Below are 23900 nucleotides of genomic sequence, written 5' to 3'. Positions count from 1 at the left end.
ATTTACAACTCATTTTCTCTCTCTTTGCTTCCCCAGCAGACTGAGAATTGCAACAAATATCAGTGTCCCACCAAGTTCTGGGACAAGCTGCACTCCTAATTACACAGCATTCTGCTAGTTCTAATATAGCTCCACACAGAACGGGCATCCTAAACCTTTCTGCTTTTTTGGCAGAATAATTACTCATTTTGTCAGGAAAGCTCTTCAGAACTAAACCTGACTCCATGGAGCTTGTCAGCAGAAATAATGGATCAATATTGATTGAGATAAAATATTTAATTTCTCCAAATGTCTCTGTACCCTTGAGACTAATTTAGTACATTGTGTAGCCAGAGACTTTGAAGATGGCATTTGGTTCTCAGATGTGAAATGCATTTGAATCAAAGTTGCTGCTCTAAGCTGCATTAACTTTGTTTCCACCTAGCTAACATGAACAAATTCTGATCAAAACTTGTTGCTGATCTGTGTGTCACTGTTACAAATTAATCTGCACTCTCATCTGTAACATGAAGGCAGATTTAGCAGTGGCAAAAGAACATGAAATTGATAGTGTGGTAGGTTCAGCTAATGGAGCCATTCTGTTGCTTATTTAGAAGGCACACTTGGATAAAATCATGTAAAGAAGATGTACTTAGAGCTATGGATGCAAAATGAATGGGGTCAGAGAGAAAAACATGGTGAAGCATGTAAGTTAGCAAAAGGTTTACCTCTTCTGAAACATCAAGAGTAGGGGGAAATCACAAAGCTTGCTCTAAAAGTCTTTCCTCACAGTAAGCCAGAAGTAGTTGTGGTTGCTCTGACGTGACAATCTCACTCCTGAGAGCAAGGCTGCCTCATGAGGTCACTCTTCACTACTTCCTCCGTCACTGTGCAATGCCAGGTGTGGGTCTGTCGTCTCAGTGCCTCTCCTCATGAATTCCTTTGAGTTTGCTATGGCTGAATACCATGGAGCAGGCAATTTACAAGTGAAATATTTCCTGCAGTTTTGGGTACTGCGGACTCTAAAACTGAGAGCTGCGTCCCGTGACAACCAGCTGATCTCTCTCCCATGTTAACCCAGAACATCATGGGTGAAACAAAGCTAGTTAGTCAGAAATAGCTGGCTTTTTTTTTTTAACAAAGCTCTTTCAATGATAACCCGACATTGATCCACAAAAGGCTTAACACACTGATGACGACAAAATTGTCATGATCCAACAACCTCCTAAAAGGTCTACCTGCCCTCTGCTCTTAGCACCTCACTGTGGGTAAGATATCTAATACGAGTTTTTCTGGGAAAATTGAAGCCACAGCATCCTTCTCCAACCCTCTCCACTGATTTTTAGGTCTATCTCATTTACATGTATGTGAGAATGTGTGACTATCTTAATATGATGTCATGAACTCAAGGACTTGCTACACACCTGACTCCACCTTCCTGCGAATGGGCTGAGGGCACCCTGGAGCAGCAAGGGACAGGTGATGGCTCAAGTAGATGGGTCACTCCCAATCATGGAGGAGCTCAGATTGAGTTTCAGGATACTAAATTAAGTTTACTCAAAATCTAAGTGCTGTGCACATTTGCAGAGTGAAGTGGCAGACAGATTTCTCTACAACTTTCAAGGTCAAATCTAGTAGCCAGAATTTCTATCCAGGTTTTGAAAACAAGACCGAGAACCAAGCATCTGTGTCATCCTATGGTACCTTCCAGGGCCTGAGCAAGAGGCTAGATTTTAACAAAGTACTTTCTGTGGTTCTTTGTGTTTGCTATTTAAGATTATTTATTTCCAGATGAATGAATGATAAGATCACATCTTAGCAATGATATCTGTAAGAATTCAATAAAAATCAATGAGACCAAAAAATGGATGAATTATGAACTGAATTGTATCTAAGAACATGCAACCAAGCCTAAAACCTAAACAACAATTATGAAACTTACATTTTAAACAAGGAGACAAAACAAATACAGTCAGCAAAGACAGCACAAATCAGAACAAAACAAGCATGAGGCAAAATAAGCAAATGATTTAAAGATATCTTCAACAAATAACAAATGAATAGGAGTAGCATTCAGCAAATAAAAGGTCAAAACTAGGGTTCAGAAACTGCTTTTTGAAAGTATGTCAACTAAGAAATATTTATTTCTTTCTTATTGGATTAAGCAGGCACTAATATTTACCAATTTTTGGATGCAGTCTTTCTTTTTCTTGTTGATTTCTATGACCCATTTCCTAAAATAGGCTAATAGCAATGGGGAAATCTGATAGATGTTCTTAGCTTCTCCCTTATGGGGAAAGGTATATGAAAATTAGACCTCTACATTGGTGACAAATTCTCACATATTATTACTGGCAGAGTGCTGAGAATTGGTTACCAAGCAACTGTGGTAAAGAAGGTTGAATTTACCTACTTAGCAGCCACATTGACTCTTACAAAAGATTCCATCAAATTTGTATCAGTTAGTTCAGATCAGTCCTCATTCCTATTGTTTGCTTAGGAAGGAAATTTTTAAATGCATGCAAATGCATGTGCTTCCTAACACAACTTTTTTGGGGGGGCTCTAAGAACATATTCTGGGTCTAGCCTCACATTTTATTTGGACTAAAATTGGCAGTCTTAATAATTACGATTCATATCCTTGCCCACTTCCCCTTAGCATCTGTGCTTAGGAGATCCATTTCACCTGTCATGGTGACTGCTGGGTTTGGCTTCTGATCACAACATGCATTTCTGCTCTATCATTGACAAGAGTGCTAACTGATATTCCAATGGCCAAAGGCATGCAGTTATGTAAAACCAATGACATCTGATAGAATAGAGAACTGTGTCCTATTTCATACGAATGGCATAAATATATATATATATATATATATATATATATATATATATATATATACACTAATATATTGATGTCACAATCTGATATGCTGCTTGCTTATTAATGTTCACATTTTACCTGTCTTTTCTTCCTATTTTTCTCAACTTTGGCTTGAGCAGGTTTTTGCCTACCAAGATAATGATAGGGTCTAAATGTGGTTATATCTGTCAATTTGTATTCAAGAGGCAAAAGGCTTTCTTTGGCTGCATAGGCAAGAGATCACACGTACCTGACACATGTTTGCCTTCGCATCCACATCCCTGCCTGGTAAGTACATTTGCGACCCTAAGAAACCACACTGGGTTGTTGCAAAGTTAACAAGCTCATTCTTCACTTCTAACTGTCATGAACTATTACTTTATGAATCTTTCATCACATGGGGCTGTGAAGACAGCCGGACCAAGTCAGCTTTAACATTAAATATTTCATTTGCAAGTTGGATGACTGTGAGCCTGTGACTTAACCTTATGGAGTTTCACTTACGCTATCTATAAAGAGAAAAAAAATATATCACTTTTCTCAATGTGTTGCAATGAAGTTAGATTCGAGTTAGTGTTTATGAAGTACTTAGAATAAGGTGTCACATAGAATAATTGCTTAGCAAATGTTAGGCACAACAAATGAAGTGACTATTAATAATCATTAAATGTATAATTATAGTTCATCTATAATTACAGTTCATCTGTTATGTAGTAGTCCATTTATTGGAAAACAGCAGTCCAAGGGGCAGGAAAAGTAATGTCAAAAGGCAACACCTTATAAAGAAGCCACAGTAAAAACTATTTCCAATACTATTTTGCTTACAGTAAAAATGTGAAGACAGCCACTAAGAAATACAAATTGATAAATAAGCAGGAGGAAGCGAGCATCTCAGGTTGGTCACTCTGTGAATGCAGGGAGGCTACAGGAAGGGCACACTTGGCTGGTCTGTTCACATTCTTTGCATTTGCTGGACTTGCACTCCCAGAGCCAACTTCTTCCTGTCTGTCAATTCTAGGGTTTCAAGCAAGTAATCTTAATAAAAGCAAGTGATAGTAGCAATCCTATGTGAATAAGTAATGTATATATAGCAGATGAGCATAATATAGGCATAAATGTCATATAAAGTATATATGATGGATTTGCATGAGTTAGAATTACATGCTGTGCATAATTATGTAATTGCATATCATATAATTACCAGTATTGTTATTACTCACCTACCTATGTAAAATAGACCTGTATATTATAGAATTTCACTTCAGCCAAACTCATCAGCTGTTTCTGGTTTTGAGTAAATGTCAAGCTCTTTTCATAAGCTTAATATATTTTCAGTATACATCTGCTATTCCATGAGTCTTCCATATGCTCTCCCATAACACTTCCTAATGTTTCAAATTTTAAATCCTAAACTTTTCTATTCGATATTACACGTGGTATTGAATTATAAACAAAGAAAATAGGAACCCATCTTTTAATTCTTTTCTTTGTGTATAATTATTAAACTCCCCTTTTTGTTCTTCCTTTACTAAAATTCTGTCTAAAATCGCCACTGCGTGGCCATGTCATGGTGACTCTGGTGCACACAGTGAGCAGATGATCCAAACTGTACATGTGAGTTCTGGAATCCACTCATGGATTCAGCTGCTAACACAGAAATAATTACAGCATTTAACTTGACGCGTTCTATAAAGAACTGTAGTTAGTTCTGTGAGAGAATATAAGAAGCAGGTGGCTGTGAAATAGTGAAAAGAATCCATACCCGGGCATGCTCTATTGAGGATGTGGAATGTCATCTAAATGCACTGGAAGCCAGGGGATGATTTTAATCCCTATAATGTCTTCAACAGCTCTCTGTAAGGATCCAGTTTGGAACTGGATGGAGAGTTTATATTGAGCAAGAGGGGCAGGAGGAGGTGAGCCATGAGGAAGCTGCTAAAACAGTCCAGGTCAAAGACGATGGCGGAGTCAATTAGAGAGGATTGTCGAAAGACAAGCAGATGGACTCACGATGTATTTTAGATGAAGAACTGACAGAATTCGCTAACGGACTGAGCCTGAGGGGAGACGAGTGTGAAGGAGGTGTCAGGAATGATTTTCAGGTGTGTTAGCTGAACACCTGGCTGGAGGGAAGCGTAATTAGTGGAAGGAGCAGGCTGTAAAGAAGCAGGGCAAAAGCCAGAGAGCGTTTAGAGTCCAGATTTGAACACGTTAATTTTGAGGAAGTGGTAAGTCTCCATGAATCTACATTAAGTTCATTTCACGTCTAATACACGGGACTGAAACCCTGTACAGAGTTTTGGGTTAGAAATACAAAACTCTAAGTCACAGCAGATAAAACCTGACCAAGAATGTCCTCATGGGAAAATAAGGATGATATTGCATACAGCAGTAAATATTAATACGTAAAAATTCCAGACACATGACAGTGAGCTATTAGTCATGACTGCACTTAATGCGTATACAGACATTTCTGCTCATCACATGTTTGTTAAATTAATGATCTGTATGCTTTTTTGTATTGAAAATAAGAAATCCATAATATAAATAATGTGCTACGTGAAGACATGTTTGAGAAATGTCTTTCCTTTAACAGCGTGCCCATCACTTGCAATTGAATAAACTAGTCGTTCATGCTCACCAAGCGGGAAGGTGACTTCCAGCATCATCACTCCAACCCTTTAGCTGCACAAGACACAATTTCAGTTTCACAACAACAAAAGCATAGGTTCAGTCCCAACTGGTTTGCAGTTATAGAATTTGGAAGTAATTATCTGACACAGCAGAAACCAAACTGAGCTCTATTTTTATTTTCCATTTCAAACCTGAATGTGAATCATATTCTCACAAGAAATACAACAGAAATAGGAGGAGAAATAGATTTACTTATTCATTTACGCTAGCTGAGGCGATTCAATACCTGGAAACACTCAGCATGGTATTTCCTAGTCCTGCTCCATTCTCACTTTGTTGTGTGGTGTTCTATAACAGACTACTTTTTGTAATTTAAAATGTATATTTTTTCAGCACAAATGACAAAAATACAATAAAATAAGATCTCGGCATTTTATCTGGTTAATGTGATGGTTAAATGTATGTGTCATTTGGGCTAGTCTACGCTGTAATCTGAACATGACAAAATACCATTTGTGAGTTTTCTGTGAGGAAGTGTCCTGAGGAGACTGATCTTGGAAACTGGTTAAGATGAGCAGTCTCCCCAGAGTGGCCAAGCATCACCCTGAACAGATGACAAAGCAGAGTCAACCCAGCCTTGTCTCTCCTACGGAGCTAGGACACTGTCCCCTCCTTCCCTCAGACAGCATGACTGTTCATTTGTGACTGCCAAAATTGCACAGGCAGAATACCCCAATCTCAGGTGTGCAGGCTAGACTGAAATCTCACCACTGGCTTTCCTGGTTCTCTAGTTGGCAGACACCAGACAGTAGAACTGCTCAACCTGTGTAATCCTCTGAGGCAATTTCTGTAATAAATTCACTCTTTATCTGTCAAATAAGTGATCTATCTCTTCATATAAAACCTATTGATTCTATTTTTCTAAATGATCTCAATTAACTTGCAGATCAAAAGAGCATTTTTTCTGTTAGGCATTTTAGGAAGGTTGTCATTGTAATAAATATGTCCCACATATGAATTATGAAACATAACTCTATGTGAACTACCTACAAAATGTGTGATAACAGGAATTGAACACAGACAGAAATGTAATAGAAGGACTATACATTTGTGTTAAAAAATACTTTTATATTGCTCAATAGATCTGCATCAACTGTGGCTGACATTTCATTTTTAACAGATGGACAAGTCATTTAGACAACTATGCACAAAGTTGCCTGTGAATGCAATATATAACAAGCACGATTCTGCAAATTTATTCCACTCTTAGTTTAGCAACTTTTATAGCTTGCTATTCAGGACAGTGGTACATATGATATGAGTGTTCCAAAGTCTCTACTCTGGGCAATGCACAAATAATAAAGATGGTATTTCTTGAGGCACTTTTGCTGCTCCCTTTACTGTAAAAGAACATCTACTGGTGGTGTACCCCTCATGTACTCCATCGCTAGCACGATGCTCCTCTTCCTGTAAAGACAAAGCTAATAGTGTGGGTAAAGTGCTTCACATTTAGACAGTTATCCAGGGATTTCATTTCTGGCTAAAATTATGCTATTTGTTATCCACACTAAGTCTAGTGCTAGGCTAGTCACTGTTAATGATCATTTTACTAATTTAAAAAAAGCAGTACAACTATTAAAAGGATCTATGAAATTAGATCAAATATGATAAGGAACACCTGGAAGAGGATCTTGGCTCCTGGGTTCGGATTGGCTTAGCTCTCTAACTCAGGTGAGAGGAGCTCAAGTCACCCAGGCCATCATCAGCTGCCTTCAGAGGCGCAATGGCAAGGAGCTGGGTCAGAATCAGAGCAACAGAGGCATAACTGATGATACTACCTTCATGAGCGTTGCCATTTCAATCGGCACCTTAACACTGAGTCACAGCAGAGTTCTTTTAATTAAAAATAGTTAAAACTGCCTTGGATACTATAAATGTGTTTAATACTTCTCATAACTTTGATGTAACAACAGAGAGAACCCAAGCATGCAAACCAGCTAATGAACTGAACAAGCAATTACCAAGCAGACAAGATGTTCCAGAACAAGTTTATGATTCATTACTTTTCAAGATGCACACATACGTATAAGTAAAATCCCATTTTCAAAACAAGTTAGTGGATAATGAAGTAAGTTAAACGTTGAAAGATAGTTGTCTGTAAACACTAAAAAATAGGTTGAGTGTTTCAGATATCTTAGAGACATAATGGACAAGATAAAATGATTACACAGCCAAATGTATTAAGTTTTCCATAGAGTTATGAAAGTATATTAACCTCTATGCCGGACATCTTTCATGTGTGTGCATACGTCTTTATGGATCTTTTAATTGAAGACAGAATTCTGCCTGCCTGAGTTAGAGACACTTTCTGAGGAAGCTTTGCATCTTCCCTTTGAGACAAGAAGGCCGTTGGCACGTGAGTTAACCTACACCAACATCTGTGCTCATCTGGAACTTCATAATTTCACCAAATGGCACAAAGGTCAAGGAGGAGACAAAACGTTATTCATGACATACACAAGGACACTTAACTTGGTGGCATTTACACGGGGCTGCCAAGCCTCTGATTCCAATTTTAGTTTAATTTTGACACACTGGCCTTTCTGCTAATTGAAGAAAGTGTCCCTACTCATCCAAAAAGTTACTCTTAATCTTAAATTAATAAAAATCACATGCTCTTACAACCACTGTGGCCTATCACCATTCTTTGGTCACAGGGATATATATATATATCCCATACTGCTAAACATACAAATAAAGTGAACAATAGAAATGTATTTCGCTTGAAACCAACAAAAAGGGACAATCTTGATATTTTCACTCTTTATTTTTAAACATATTTTTCCTATTAGAGTTTGTCCTGAAATGCCTACTCTGTATACCTATGATCATCCAAGACAAGTGTCTGAACTTCTGCCTAGATTCTGCACATGTGGCCCTGGAGGCTTCCTTCCTGATCAGTATAAGCATTCTTGTCTGATGATGTAGCTGACAGACACAAAGAGCTACTTAAATTTAAGTACTAAAATGTGAACACATATTCTCTCAATTGAATTAACCACATTTCAGATATTCAGTTACTTTATGTAGCTAGAGATTATTATAGTGGACAGGGCAGTTAAGAACACTGCCCAAGACTACAGAACTTTATGTTAAAGAGCAGGATTGATGACCATCAATGCATGATCACAATCCCAACTCATTCCCCAAAAAGCCACTGAAAATCAGATCCAAGATATTTGCTATAGGTTGGTCCTCATTTAGCTCTATGGCTAGCTTAAATAGTAGTCCAACAAGAATCATAAGGATATATGATTTCAGTTAGTAAGCATTTAGTATTTTGAGTAAGTGACTCAAGTTAGATGCTTTTAAAATATGTATTTTTAGCTGAAAGATTTGATGTATAGAGAGGACTTCCATCTGTTGGTTCACTCCTCTAATGGCCATACTGATCAGAGCTGATCTGAAGCTAGGCACCAGGAGATTCTCCCACATTTCCCTTGTGAATGCAGGAGCACAAAGACTTGGTTAGTTTGTTTACTTATTATTTGAAATGGCGAGCTCAAGATGAAGACTTGAGCCACTAGGCTATCCCACTGGGCCCAGCTAGACCTACTCTTTAGGGGAAAATGAAGTACACCAAGGGTTTGATATTCATGCTTCCTGAGAATTAGCAAACATGACATTTGTATCTTTCTTTGAGTTTCTTTTCATTGCAGAATCAGAAGGGTGATATCCAAAGAAAATGATCAAATAAGAAAATTAGATGATCTTTCCACACTTGATCTTAGCCACAAGGCCAAGAAGCGATTAGTTTATCTTTCTACTTAGCCTATAAGGTATCAAGGATGATTGCACGCCAGATTCTTGAGAGAAATTAAAAACCAGGCTTGTGGTACAGGTGATGATGTTAGTTTTGTCTCAGAGTTATTGTGCAATATGAGTTACGAGCAAGTGTCAGTAGTAGAGGAACTAAATGTTAATGTTTATTCAGACTATGACAAAATTTTGTTGTCAACAGAATAAACAATATATGGCTCTACATGGATAATTCTCACAATGCTTATTTGGAGGCAAACCATGCAAAACATTGTTCCCATCACTTGTTCATATTCATCTCACAGTTTTCAAAGCAGGAGTATACAAAAACTTAAAAGTTGTACCAAACTCAAATTCATGCTTGAGAATAGACTCTAGACACACACACAGCTTTAAAAAAATGTGAATTTCAATCAGGTTTGCAGTTTCATATAATCAACATAGTAACATTGTAACTCTGCCCAGACCTGGCCATTTTGGAGATTTCAGAAATGAACTAGCAGTATAATTCTCCCACCCAGAGGATATTATCAATCCTGGCTTTGACTTTTCTGATACAAATTATGAACTGAATACAACACTTATGTGTATGCAGACATAGAAATACTTGATTATTAACACACACACAGTGTATGAAACCCTAGATTTTGTGCCATTTGAGGCTGGAGGATTTTTGTTTTTGTTGTTGTTGTTATGAGTTTGTTCCTTGTGGAATATTTACAAAGAGTCTTGGGCTCCATGAGTTAAATGTCAACAGCAACATATGCCTAGTTGTCACAATTAAATCAGAAAAAAATATCTGGACTAACACACACTGTTGGCCTCTTTGCCTTTGAAAACTTTGTTGTGCTTTTTTTTTTTTTCCAGTGAAGAAACTGCCATTCACAATCACATTGATACAGACATTAATACAGGCTGAGTTACTTTCACTGTCATTTTAAAATCTGATTTGAAATCATATTAAAATGTTTTTCAGAGATCTTCAAAAATTTTAGAGCTTTGGGCATTGCCATCTATAGCCAGTAGACAATGGAGCTTTTCCGGAAACGCTCTCTAGAGAGCCACCTCTGGGTGACACCACACACACACACACACGTATCAGTTTGTACAGTAGCATAGAATACGTAATCTTAACATTATCTGAACTGCACCATAACTGCTTGCATTGAGGAACGTCAGGAATGAAATGGTATGTTGTGAAAGGACTGTCCTTTTTTACTCCTAGTTTAAACTCACGTTGAACTGTAGCTTTCCTATTTTTACATGTTGAATATGATGGTTAGTGATGAATTAAATGTGTGATTATAGAGTGGATTAAAACTATGACTTTGTAAAAAGCTAAGTAAATGTATGAAGGTAAAAGCAAATAGAGAGAGAGAGGGGTGATGAGGGAAACTCGATTATATTTTTAGAACTGTACCTTTGAAATACATGAAATCTATTCTCATTATACTAATGAAAATAAAATGTTCTAAGAATACTATTAACAGACATATTCAGTGATTAAACATTTGATAACAGTTATCAATCAAATTTCACCTGTCTCTAAAATAAAGTAAACCTTACATGAAATTTGATTTATTCTTAAAAGGACCCCTAAGCTAATACTAACTGCAGGATAAAATAAATCAAACTTTTTCTTAAATACACAGTTTTTATAGACCTAGACCCAAACAGTTAAATTTCTACGCAATTGCTGGTAAAATTCTATATCCATAAGAGCTTGGTGACATAATTAATTTCACATAATATCTTTTCATCACATTGTCATTTGTTTAATTCAACTGTCATGTTTTGATACATAACGTTTCTCATTTCAGAAAAGCATAATGTTCACAAAATTGTCATCTTGACAATATTAGATGACAACTGAGCTGTTCTATGCACTTAATTTTTAATTAGAATTTATGATAATGTTAAAGCTATCATATTTCTTTCTCTGGGAAGCATGAGCTTTTCACTCTTTATTTCCTGGATTTATTCTACTTTTGATCTGAAAATAATGCATTTAACTAGAAAATATAGAACTAAATATTGCAGGAGATTTAATGGTTATCTGTCAATTAAAAATATATAGAAAAATGGCAGTAATGATGATTAGAGGGGAATTTCATGCTCTATATCCTAGAAAGTAATTTTTGCTAAAGAATCAGTATCCTAAATTTTCTTCTTTGACACTGTGATAACTAATCCTGTGAGCACCAAAAGGTCACTTAACTGCTTTGAGCATCATTGCTTTCCATTATCTGAGAGTTTGGGAAAATGATTCATTTTTTTTACCTTACACTGCTAGAATTCTGCATTACTCTTTGAATATTAATTGTTAATATTAGTAAAGCAAATTGGGAGTAATTGTCTCCAGTGTGGAGTTATTTCACACACCTCTATAGGACATGGACATACAGAGAAAGCAAAATAAAGATTTTTAGTAACAAGGTTCTAAATAGGTATAAGGGCCATGAAAGTTGGTTAATAAAAGGAAAATTAGAGCAAGTGTGGTGGTGGTGGTGCCACGGCTTAGGCGTTTCTCGGGATGCCAGTACATCACATTGAAGAGCCTTGATTTAAGCCCAACCTCTGTTTCCAATGCGGATCCTGTTAACGAACAACCTGGGAGACAACAGGCAATGGCTAAGGCACTTGGATCCCTGACAAAATGTGAGTTCTGAGGTCCTGGCAGAAACCCTACCCAGTCCTAGCTATTACTGTTTAGGACCCAGAGAATGAAGAGTGAGATATTTATTCATTCTCTTTCTTTCTCTGCTTCTTTCCTGATCACTGTTTTGCTGCCTTTCAAATAGTTGCATAATTCTTAGGAAAGATTTATTTCCTATAAATAGTAAATATGTATACTAATTCCTTTCATAAAAAATACAAATTTCAAGTGCAAATATATTATTTTGTCATCTGCTAAATCTGCAAAATTGATTTCCTAGCCGCATGTGTTGTCCTCTCTGTTGGGAAACAGTCACTCATGTATCACTTGGAAGTTTAAAGCATTGTAAACCTAATTGGGTGGTGGGACATTGCACCATTTTTTTCTTTTAAGATTTATTATCATCATCATCATCACCTTACAATAAGGTTCCATAGGCTCTGGGGTTTCCCTCCTCAAATCCCCTCCCCTCACTGATTTCCCTAATACTACTGCCATAGTACAGTCCTCCATAAACAGTCACAGGTCCATCACCCCATTATTTAAGTGTAACCTTACACTGAAGTTATACACAATGGCAGAGGGTCCAGCATCCCGCTACCAAGACATATTTAACAGTTTCTTTGGGAGTTCATCTTTGGTTTGCATCTTCAGAACTGGTTATGATAGTTTCTGTTAAAAAGTTAATATGCTTCCCCTTAAATGAAAAGCTGTAAACCAAAATCAGCAAGATTTATTTGTTTTCATTGAAATAGCAGATTTACAGATGGAAGGAGAGACAAAGAGAAAGATTTCTCATTAGCTAATTCGTTCTCAAAGTGGCTGCATTAGTCGGAGCTGAACTAATGCGAAGGCAGGAGCCAGGAACCTCCTCCAGGTTTACCTGGAGTACAGCATTCCAAGGACTTGGGCCATTCTCCACTGTTTCCCCAGGTCACAGGTAGGGGTATGGATGAGAACTGGAGCAGCTGGGACATGAACCAGAGCACATATGGGATGCTTGCACTTGGAGGTGGAGCGTTTGCTAACTTAGTCATTGTGCCAAACACTTAACTTTGAATCAGAATCCCACAGACTTAGGGTCAGTGTTGTGGCATATGTATTAACCCACTGCCTGCAACAACAACATGTATTACAGGAGCTGGTTGAAATCTCAGCTGTTCCAAGTTCAATTCATCTAATGCTTCTATGTTCCTAGGACGGTAGTGGGCAGCCCCAGTGCTTGGGCCCCTGTGCCCACACCCAGATCTGGCCGCTGAGGCTAAATGGAGAATGAACCAGCACATGAAGTTTGATCTTAATCTTTTTCTGCAACTCTGCCTTTCAAATAAATAAATGAATACTTAAACAAAAACCTCCCTTACAAGCACCACAACTACCTTTATTGTAACTTATGTTCAGCGAGGACCTTCACTCCATTATTTTGTACGCTAGCACAAAACATCAATAATACCATAGTTAGTAAACAGTAATTAAATTAGTTCCGGAGCAAGTCTCACCATTGAAAGTGTTATTAGCCCCTGAAAAGATTCCTGTTAGAACAAGAACTGTTTAACTACAGAGATTTCTGTATTTCATCCATGAACATTGCAAAAAAATATTGCCCATCATGGCTCACTTCCTTTGGAATTTTCATATTTGTTTATTCACAAATAGCATTGTGATTGGTCTGAATATACAAGTTCAATGAGAAATCAGTTTGAGAATCTGCTTCCAAGGTATCCCAGTATACTGTGTGAAGTATACAAATTTTCAAGGGTTTGCAGACATTTTGTATAGTCAATGCTGGGTAGATTTCAACTTTGTAGGTCATTTGCCCTATGTTGCAACTGCTGAGGTCTGTCATTGCAACATGAAAACAGTCCATAATACATAAACAAATCAACAGGGCTGTGCTTCAGTAAAACATCATTCGTAGTCACGGAAATTTGAATCTAGTGTAATGACCAGTTATTCGATAAAAAAAATCTTCTTTTGAAACTTCCACCAAAGTAAAAAGGGGAAAAAGTAAATGCAAAACTTATCTTAGCATCTAGACAATGCAATTTGGATTTTACACAAACTATAAATTACCCCTGATCTAAACTACACATTGAAATTTATAGAATAATTTAGTAATAAAATAACAGTCATATTTCTCAAATACACACACGAGGGAGAAGTGAGGCAGGTAAATAGAGTGACTTGCTAGTTTTAGATTTTGCATTAAATAGAGCTTCTATCCATGGAGTCAATGTATGTATTCCAAGGACAGAAAAGCATATGACACAGATTAAAAGAAGCATGTGACAGTTCAAATAAATTATTCTTTTTATGGAATTCATTCACCTTTGTCTAACTTTTAAAAAATGAAAAATAGACTAGCTCATTCTAGTGTTTAAATGATTTTCGGAAAAGAGGTAATGCAGTGTTTTACCTTACAGTGACTAATGACTAAGCAATGTGGCCCAGGAAAGAATGAATTACTTTATAATAAATGTGTACTTATATTTCCCATATCCTAAGTTTTCAATTGCTTTAAAAATTTCTAACAAATGATAGTCTGTGATATGTATTCCTAGCATAATTTGGACATTTTATTTCTAAAAGCCATTCTATTTTTTTTGAAATATGGAATCTATATTTCAGAGCAATAAAGGCAAGGAAAGAGGCATGTGTCAGCCCTTCACATTTTCCCTTTGTTATCCGGAGGATTCAAGAAATCATAATTACTTTGTCCGAAATATTTGAAAAAATAAAAAAACAACTCTTGGGCCTGCGCAGTAGCCTGGTGGCTAAAGTGCTTGTCTTGCATCTGCTAGGATCCCGTATGGGCACCAGTTCATATCCCAGCTGCTCCACTTCCCACCCAGTTCCCTGCTTGTGGCCTGGGAAAGCAGTCGAGACGGCCCAAAGCCTTGGGACCCTGCACCCACACAGAGACTCTGAAGAAGTTTCTGGCTTCTGGCTTTAAATCAGCTTAGCTCTAGATTGTGTGGCCACTTGGGCAGTGAGTCAGTGGATGGAAACTCTTTCTCTCTGACTCTTCTTCTCTCTGTAAATCCGATTTTCAAATAAATTAATTAATCATAAAAAATATAATTCAACCTAACACATACGGACTCCTTTTCTTGTCAAAATTCCACTAAAACATAAATACTATTCACACAAAATCTATGTTGTATTAGGTATAGCACATAATTTAGAGATGATTTAATACATAATAATAATGTATAGGATATATTCAGGCAAGTTTTTGTTCCTTAAGTTAAAATAAGAAAAAAATTCAGAAAAACATTTCAACAATAACAATGATTTTTCCTCTTGGTTTACTCCAAGGGGAGAATTAAAGAAAATAATATCCTACCCCTTTTTAAACATTTTAAGGTTGTAGAGAAGACATCTGAATCTCACATAAAAATAATTCTCTAGGCTATTCAATATACAATGCACTGAATAGGAAGCCTTTATTTCATTTTAATATGCACATTCAAACCTGATTGAATTATTTTAGTTTTCAGTCCTGACCCCATGGATTCTGTGTTGTGTGGGGAAACGCAGCTGCAGCTCAGCCAGTGTTGGACAAGGGATGGAACAGATGGCTTGTGAGCTGCACTGCCCACACAGAAGGGAGGCACCGTGACTTGGTTGGAGTATCTTTTTCGTTTTTAGTACTAACAGTGCTAAAATGAGAATATCTAGTCAGTGGGGAAAATGGAAGTCTCGAAGAGTATAATTTGACCCTTTCTGGTTCCCCCTTAGTTACTGAACAGCACCAAGTGTACTGCTTGCTGGTATCAGCAGTCAGCCAAAAGTAGGCCTCTCCTCTCCCTACGCCATGCTGGAGTCACTTCACTGGCCATCAACTGCCCTTGTTTCTGAGCCAACAGTTCTTGAAGGGCATAGCAAGCAATTTAATAATCTTTAGTTTTGAGAGACAGAAAACTTGTTTGAAAATACTACCTGTTTGACAATTGCATTCTTTTATAACTTTGACAAAGCCTTGTGCTTACAATAGCTATTTAATCTATATTGAAAATATACCAATATTTTAACCAAACTTAATTTGGGGGTTGGGAAAATATGGCTTGCATTTTCAAAAGCTGCGTCATGAATCCATCTTTGTAACAACTAAGATAGTTCGTGTTACAGTATACTCTTTTGACCTCATGCCCAATAGTGGTAGATCAAAATATGTTTCAATATGTGACATGATAGTCATTGATATATTTTCATACTTTGAAAAATGGAATTACTTATTCGTGCATTCAAAGCAGTCAGTTTTGCATGAGAGAGAAAGAACAAACTGCAAGTAAGGAACAGTCAGTCCAGTATACACGGACCAATGTCCAGGACAAAGAGATGCTATTCTTTAGCATCATTATCTTGAATTACCTAGTACAAATAGATTTCTGTAACATAACTCACTTCATGCTTCACATCTTTTCAAATCCTAAGCCAATTCTATTCACATCTCACCCCACACTTTACCAAGAGAAGAGTAAATCCAGGCACAACATACCTTTCCAACGTACTGGGGGTCTGGTCCCATATGTTCTTCTAAAACAAAGAACTGATTCCACACCCATCCCCTCTTGGGACGATGGTGGACTTCGGTTTCCCCTTCGATGTGTTTGGTTTGGTTTTTGGTCCCCTTGATGGAGCTATGGTGAGCAGTTCCATGACACCGCTGCACGAAACAGAGACATACCAGGACTGGGCAGATGCAAGATGTGCTCGTAACTCTCATTGTAAGACAACTTTCCCGTTCACACTTCTGCCTCGTTTCCTTGTCAGCTACAATGCTTAGTGATTCCCCAAGGGACAAGCCAAAGTATCTTTTGAGAGGACAGCCCAAAGTAAATTGTGTAGCGCGTCCATGATTTCACTGCCCATCAGGGAAAGGTCAGACCATGTTTACATCCTGAAATACTTGGAGAACCAAAGCTGTAGTTTTCTGATTCCAAGTCTTCACAGTAGGTGAACACGGGCAACCATTTTCTTCCTAATAGGAACAGAGAAAATTATATGCTTTACAAAACACAGTAATTTTAACTATTTCATCTGATTGCAAATTATATTTTTCTGCAGTGGGATGCTGTTAAGCAAAAAATGTATGCAAACACATATGCCATACACATTGTAACATGGACTCCTCTATTTGTGCTGTTAAATCTCAACTATAGATAGATAATCTAGTTTGTGGTTAGATATAAATTCACTGCATATGCTTCAGATTAGTTACACGGCATATGTGATTAACTGAACTTCAACAAAATTCTTCTAAGATCTGAAAAATTGCCACGGAACATCACAGCGATCAAACAGCATCATAAAATGGCTGTAAGTAAAATAGAAGAAATACCAGAAGCAAGGAAACACTAAGGTTCACAACCTGAAAAATGTTTCTATGCTTGGGGAAAGGATTGGAAAACTCATTGGAAAATCTGAGTATGAACAAAAACACAATTTGTCTATCATAGCTTTGTGAGAGTCTTCATATATTCTTCCTTTGGAACACGAATATGAATTTTATGCAAAGGAAAGACAGATTTTAAATCATGGAGAAAACATGACTAGGTTTTACTTCTGGAGCACATAATTCTAGCCATTGTGTAAAGAAGAAATCAAAATTAAAACAAAGACTAATGACAAAAAGTGCACAAGGGCAATGCTTTTATTTTTTAATTAAATGGCAATGACTTGAACATGTTTTTATGCAGTTGGACAGCAAATCAAGACTGGAGTGACAGATCTCAATACAAATGAGGTGATTTTGTAGAAATAAGCAAAACCTTGAAATGATCAAATCCTAAACACCAAGAAATCTAACATATCAATTTTCAGTTTTAATATTTATGTATGTTTGCATAATTACATTGATTTTAAAAATGGCAATTCATTCTAGTAAGAATTATTTGATGAATCACCTTTTTATTGCATACTATTCACCCCTATGAAGAAGACATTAAAAAGTATAGAAATATACCATGTTCCTGGATGGACAGAGTCAATAGAATCAAAATGTCCATATTACCAAAAGTAACGTACAAACTCAACGTGATTCCCATTAAAATACTAAGAGCATTCATAATAGAGCTGGAGCAAAATGATACAAAAGTTCTTCTGGAAACACAAGAAACCACCAATACCCATAGCTTTCATGAAGAGTAAGAATTTACCTGGAGGGATCACGATCCTAGAACTTAGAACATATTATAGGTGGGTAGTAAGCAAATCAACTTGATGCTGGTACAGTAACAGAGAAGATTGATGGAGCAGAACAGAAACTTCAGAAGAGAGCCCACAGATGTACAGCCATGTAATCTTCGACATGCGAACAGAAAACAACCCAGAGAAGAAAGAAGGCCTCTTCCACAAATACTGATGGAAAACTTGGATAGCAGCCCAGAAGTAAGAAACAAGACCCTCACTTTTTGTGATATACAAAGATCAAATCTAAGTGGATAAAAGATCTAAACTTACACCCAGAATCCACAGAATTGTTAGAACAAAATGTAGGAAACACTCTACAAGATATAGGAGCATGCAAAGACTTTCTAGAAAAAGCATCAGAAGCAAAGAAGACCAGAACAAACAGATGGGGCTACATCAAACTAAGAAGCTTCTTCACAGCAAAAGGAACAATTAACAGAGTAAAAAAGCAATCAATAGAGTGGGTGAAAATCTCTGCATATTACAGAGCAGACAGGGAACTAAAGTCCAGGATTTATTAAAACTCCAAAACTACCGTAACAACAACAACAGCAGCAAAAAGTCACGAAATGGGAGCAGGAAATGAACAGACATTTCTCAAAGGAACAGGTTTAAATGGCTAACAGACATATGAAAAAATTGCTCAAGCTCCCTTGTTATTGGAGAAATTCAAATAAAAGCAACACTGATATTCCACTTCACTCCAGTGAGGATGGCCGACATCCAGAAAACTACCATCAACACCTGCTGGCTAGGATGTGGGGGAAAAGGTGCCTTGCTGTGTTGCTGGTGGGACTTCAGAATGGTGCAGCCACTCTGGAAGTCATTACGAGTTATGCTCAGACAAATGAACATTCACCGACCATATAGTGCAGCAATCCCACTTCTGGGAATATATGCAATAGATCTGATATGATACATACAGATGAGAAAGCAATCTGTACCTCTGTACTCACTGCAGTACAACCAACAATCACAAAAATATGGAAACAGCCTAGATGCCCATTGAAGAGAGCTAGATAAGGAAATTGTGGTATATCTATTCTGTGGATTACTATTCTGCCATTAAAAAAGGATGAAATTCTATTGTCTGTATCCAAATGGGCCCAACTGGAGTCCATCATGCTAAGCGAAACGAGTGAATCTCAAAAGGACAAATATCATTTGTTCATACTAATATAAGACAATTTCCATTGAAAATACAAAATAACCACAACAACAACAACAAAAACCACAGACGAATAAATACACATTCTATCCTCACAAACAAAGGATATAATGGAGACCAGAATATCAGGATTCAAAGAAAATCAACAGGATGCAACTCTACTGTTGAATAAAGGTAGATTCCCAAATAAAACTTCTAAATATACCTAGAGAACAGAAAGTTAGGATTTCTACTATTGTATATGCCAACAGTGTCATGACCGATGCAAAGAGCAGAAACCTGGAGTCATTTCTCCTTCATCTCTGATTTTAAGCATCTCTTGATGCACTGATAATATGACTGAGGGGTTGCTTTGTACATCTTATGCAATGACTCTTTCTTGTTTCAATTTGGAATTATTAATGTATTAATGTTTTAATCAACCGTTAATGTATTTAAGGGGATGCATACTAGAAGTGTGGCAGATACGGACATGTCCAGATGAGGAGACACAGTACATTATGCATCTGTGCATGGAGATCAAGGATGAACTCCCAGTGAAGTTCTTGAATATATGCTGACAGTAGAATGCTGGAGTCTCCAACATTTTCCATTCTTACAGTGTTAGGAAACACTTCAATTACAGAATCATGGATTTATGACTGTTCTTGAAGAACCACCCACTGTGAAACTAGAGGGGAAATCAGAAGTGGAGAGGGGTTTGTGGGTGGGAGGGAAATCCCAATGCCTATGGAATTGTACCATGAAACAGTACTTAAAAAATTCACCCCTACGAATTAGCACAAAGAGAAATGAATATCTGACTGGATTATAATGATTATGTGATGATATAAATGATGTTATATTGTGATTCTTTTATATAAGAGAAAAGATGCTCATAGAATATTAATGATGACAATCTCACAGGAATCCAAAACAGGGTATTTTTGCCTATCAGTGCCTCTTCGAATAAATTAAAGAAATTAATGTTTACTTTAAGAGCATTACAAGAAGGGTTTAACTTAAGTTTGGAATTTAATTTTAACATCTGACAAATGTAAAATTTAAATTTTAAAATATTTTGTGAAAGCAAGCATATCGTTCACTATTTTCAATTAAAGTGTTGCAAATACTCCCCGACACAAAAGAGAGCAATATGGTTCTAGTTCCAACTTGGTAAGAGCACTGGGAAGTCATTTAGATTGGTTTTAGATTCTTTTTTGAGAAGTTACATTCAAGCTGAACTTAAGTAAACAGCTAATTTTTATAAGTTAAAAATGTCCTTGTATACTAAAACTGGTGCTCGAATAATTGCTTGCAACACACTTTCCAATCTGACTAACAAATTACTGTTGAAAACTTGGTATCATTTTTATTTGCTAAATCATTCTTAATGTTCATGTCATGAATTTCAAACAAGAAAACTTTATCTAGTTATATTTTTTGGAAGCCAAGTTGATGAATATATAGAAGGCGTTGTTTTTTTTCCTCAATAATTTCACACCATTTGGTGAGATTTTCAAATGAAATTAACATCTTTGCCCCTTACACTAAGTTGTTTAACAAAGCATAATTCATGAGCAGAAGGTGCAGAAAGTGGCTTCTTAGATGCATTACAGACATGTAGAATGAGTGTTTTCTTTACAGTGTTCATCTCCTGTGTTATCGAAAGAATACATTAGTGTATTTTATGGTATAAAAGCATTTTATGTTTATGAATCAATTATGATGATTAAACACAGTGGAAACATGGCTTTGTGGAATAACAGAAAAATGCAAACATCACTAATGTGCTTTTAAAGATAAGTCCATTTACTATAGGATAGATTTAAAACAGGAAAACTCCCTGTGCTACCACAAGCTTGTACATGGGGGAATGCAACTCATGCATTAAAACCACACCCTGAGGAGAATACAGTAGAAATACATGATACGGATTCCCCATATCTTGACTAAGAAACATGCGTTCATCCTTCCTGTTTTCATGCTGCACTCCACCCAAACTTTCAACAAGCCATGTCTGAGGACCAATATGAATACATTTTATTTTCATTGTATTTTGTGCCAATGATATATGCATGTAAGTCACATGATCTACAACCTGAGGCAAAAGATGTGGGGTGACCATGGAAACAATTGAGAAATTCTTCATAGGAGTGCTGTTCACAAGGCCCAGATTCAGCATTCCCGGCTCAGCAGCCGTGATAGCCCAGGGGCAGAGTGTGCGTTTCAGGCCATGGAGCCACACCACTGCAAAGGCCAATGTGTGATGCTGCTCTGGCTCATTCATCTGTTTGGACTCTGCACTCCTTAGGCCTGGCTCTTAAGCACCACCATCCATTTTGATGGCTACCCAACATTGTTCTAGTAGGTATATTTACTGTTTGCCATGGCCAAGGTTGCTAAAAGAGTTTGAAAACACAGAACTATCTTTGATAAAAATCTATGTTACTCACAAAATCATAGTTTCTGAACAAATAATTGTATGAAGTAATATGTGAGGGAGACCTGTCCACACTGTTCAGTGATTCCACGCTGCCTCCAAAGTCAGCTTGCTGACAGGATTAAACCCTCTCAAGCTCTAGAAAAATTTACATTATTCCGCTTATTTGAACACATGACCTCAAAGATTCAATTTTTAGAAAACTCACACTGGTAGTACATTTAATTCTTTGAGTGTAACATTTAACATTTATGAATAACAACTTTTCATTATACTCTTTTCAATCACCCAAGTTTTTTTCTGGAAATCACAATTTAATAGGTGTGTATCATTTCCAAATGATTTTCTTACAATGTTACTCCTATTGTGCAAGTTAAATCATTAGCCTCTTAGAGATCTTGGGTAGAGTAATTCCTTTCAAGAGCCCTTGAGGCCTTGTTGTTCCCAAAGAGAAGAATTTGTACCAAATGTTACTGTTTGATATTTTGGTCTTTGAATTTTCCTGTTTTTGTTGTTATTGCTGTTTTTTCCCCCCAAATGACAGTAACATCCTCCATTGTCTATTACTTTCTTAGAGTTTCCTTATTTGTCAAATGTTTTATTATTTAATTTATTTGAAAGGCACGTGGTTTTGGGAAAGAAAAAAATGTAACAAAGAGAAGAGAGAGAAAGTGAGATCTTTCATACATAGAATCACTTCTCAAACACTTGCAAAAAATTGGGTCTGCATCATTTGAATCCTAGAATGCTGGAATTCCACATGGAAATCATGTGTGAGCGCAGTGTTCCAACTCCTTAGGCACGGCCCCCAAGGTTTACAGTAGCAGAATTCTCCTGTGGGGTCTGAAGGGCAGCTCTAGCCTAAACGTGCCAATACGGGATAGAGATATCGCAAAAGGTAGCATAAAAGCGTGCTGCAATGCCACATTGTCTAATTGGTTCTTTATTTCAACATCCTAGAATTCCAAAGAAACCTAGTAAATATTTTCTGCTTATTAAAAAAACTTATTTTGCTCCTTCTCATAATACTTCAGGTATCTTTTAGGTGAGTCCCTGCCTCATCAATGTGGGATAACAGCATAAAACAGTATTCCACAAACCTAAAAATAAAATTGTAATTTCCTCCAGTTTAGAAACTGTGGCATTGCATGAAGTTGGTATGAATTTAACTATAGTAACCAAAGCTTAAATAGAAAATGTCAACTAAGATAAATTATGGAAGAAGATTCTTATCTTTGGACTTCTTTACTCTGTTGGTTATATGGAGAAGACACGCCAAAAAACAGGCTGATATTCACCCCACAGAAGGAGAGTTTTCAACTGTCCAACAGTAAATCTCTCAGGTGGTAGAAGACTAGAACCCATTTCATAATGGATTATTTAAAACTATCATATCATGAGGTAGAGGTAAAGATAAAGAATCTGTGTTATGCTGCCACTTTGGGATCATTAAAAAAGATGAAAATTTCTGGTACTGATGAAACATGTGGATTTCTTCAAGTTCAATGAATATTTACTACACACACACTTCACCTTCAGGATATTAGTCTGTAGGTTCATCTTCTAAATTCTTGCAGTTACACATTGGACTGCTGGTTATGGTCCTATCTCCCACTGTTGGCATGATACAGACTCAGGCACGTGGCTGACCTTAGCCTAGCAGTGTGGTTTCTAATCATTTGTGATCTAATGATTAACAGAATAGGGTTCATTGCCTTGTGGTAAGTATAGTTTCTGTTCAATTTTCAATGCATTTGGCCTCTTACTTACTATTTATTTATTTGAAAGTCAATGTTACAGAGAAAAATGGAGAGACCTAGAGTGAGAGATCTTCCATACACTGAATCATTCCCCAAATATCCTCAATGACCATGGCTGGACCATGGCTGGACCATGTTGGAAGAGTGTGTCTTATCCTGTTGGAACATAATGCAAATTCCTGAATTTTTCTACCTATAATTTCTGCTGTAATTACCATTTTTCTAACTATTGACAATCCATTTCTTTAATACTCTAGGTTTCAATTCTTGATTTGTCAACTGGAGAAAATAGATCTCATTCTGTTAAAAAATGAGTACCTACAAACCGTGCAGAATTGTGGAAGCCCCTCCAAATCGCATTGCCAGTTCTTTTTAGGTTGATTCCTGAATCTTTTCCTAGTTTTAGA

General features: G+C 36.8%; 1 protein-coding gene across 3 annotated transcripts in view; it reads right to left on the bottom strand.

The window, feature by feature from the left end:
• Window positions 1-23900, bottom strand: part of CDH18 (cadherin 18) — a 401281-nt gene that overhangs the window by 146385 nt on the left and 230996 nt on the right. For all 3 annotated transcript variants that reach the window (XM_058680026.1, XM_058680029.1, XM_058680027.1), the window contains exon 2: window positions 16450-16932. In XM_058680026.1, the coding sequence (XP_058536009.1) occupies window positions 16450-16677 (228 nt within the window). In that variant the 5' untranslated portion in view covers window positions 16678-16932. The remainder of the gene's footprint in view (window positions 1-16449; window positions 16933-23900) is intronic.

This window comes from Ochotona princeps, chromosome 23 (assembly GCF_030435755.1).
Source record: "Ochotona princeps isolate mOchPri1 chromosome 23, mOchPri1.hap1, whole genome shotgun sequence".
Classification (NCBI taxonomy): domain Eukaryota; kingdom Metazoa; phylum Chordata; class Mammalia; order Lagomorpha; family Ochotonidae; genus Ochotona; species Ochotona princeps.
Note: the sequence above shows the minus strand (reverse complement) of the source record. Positions and strands in the feature narration are given on the sequence as shown.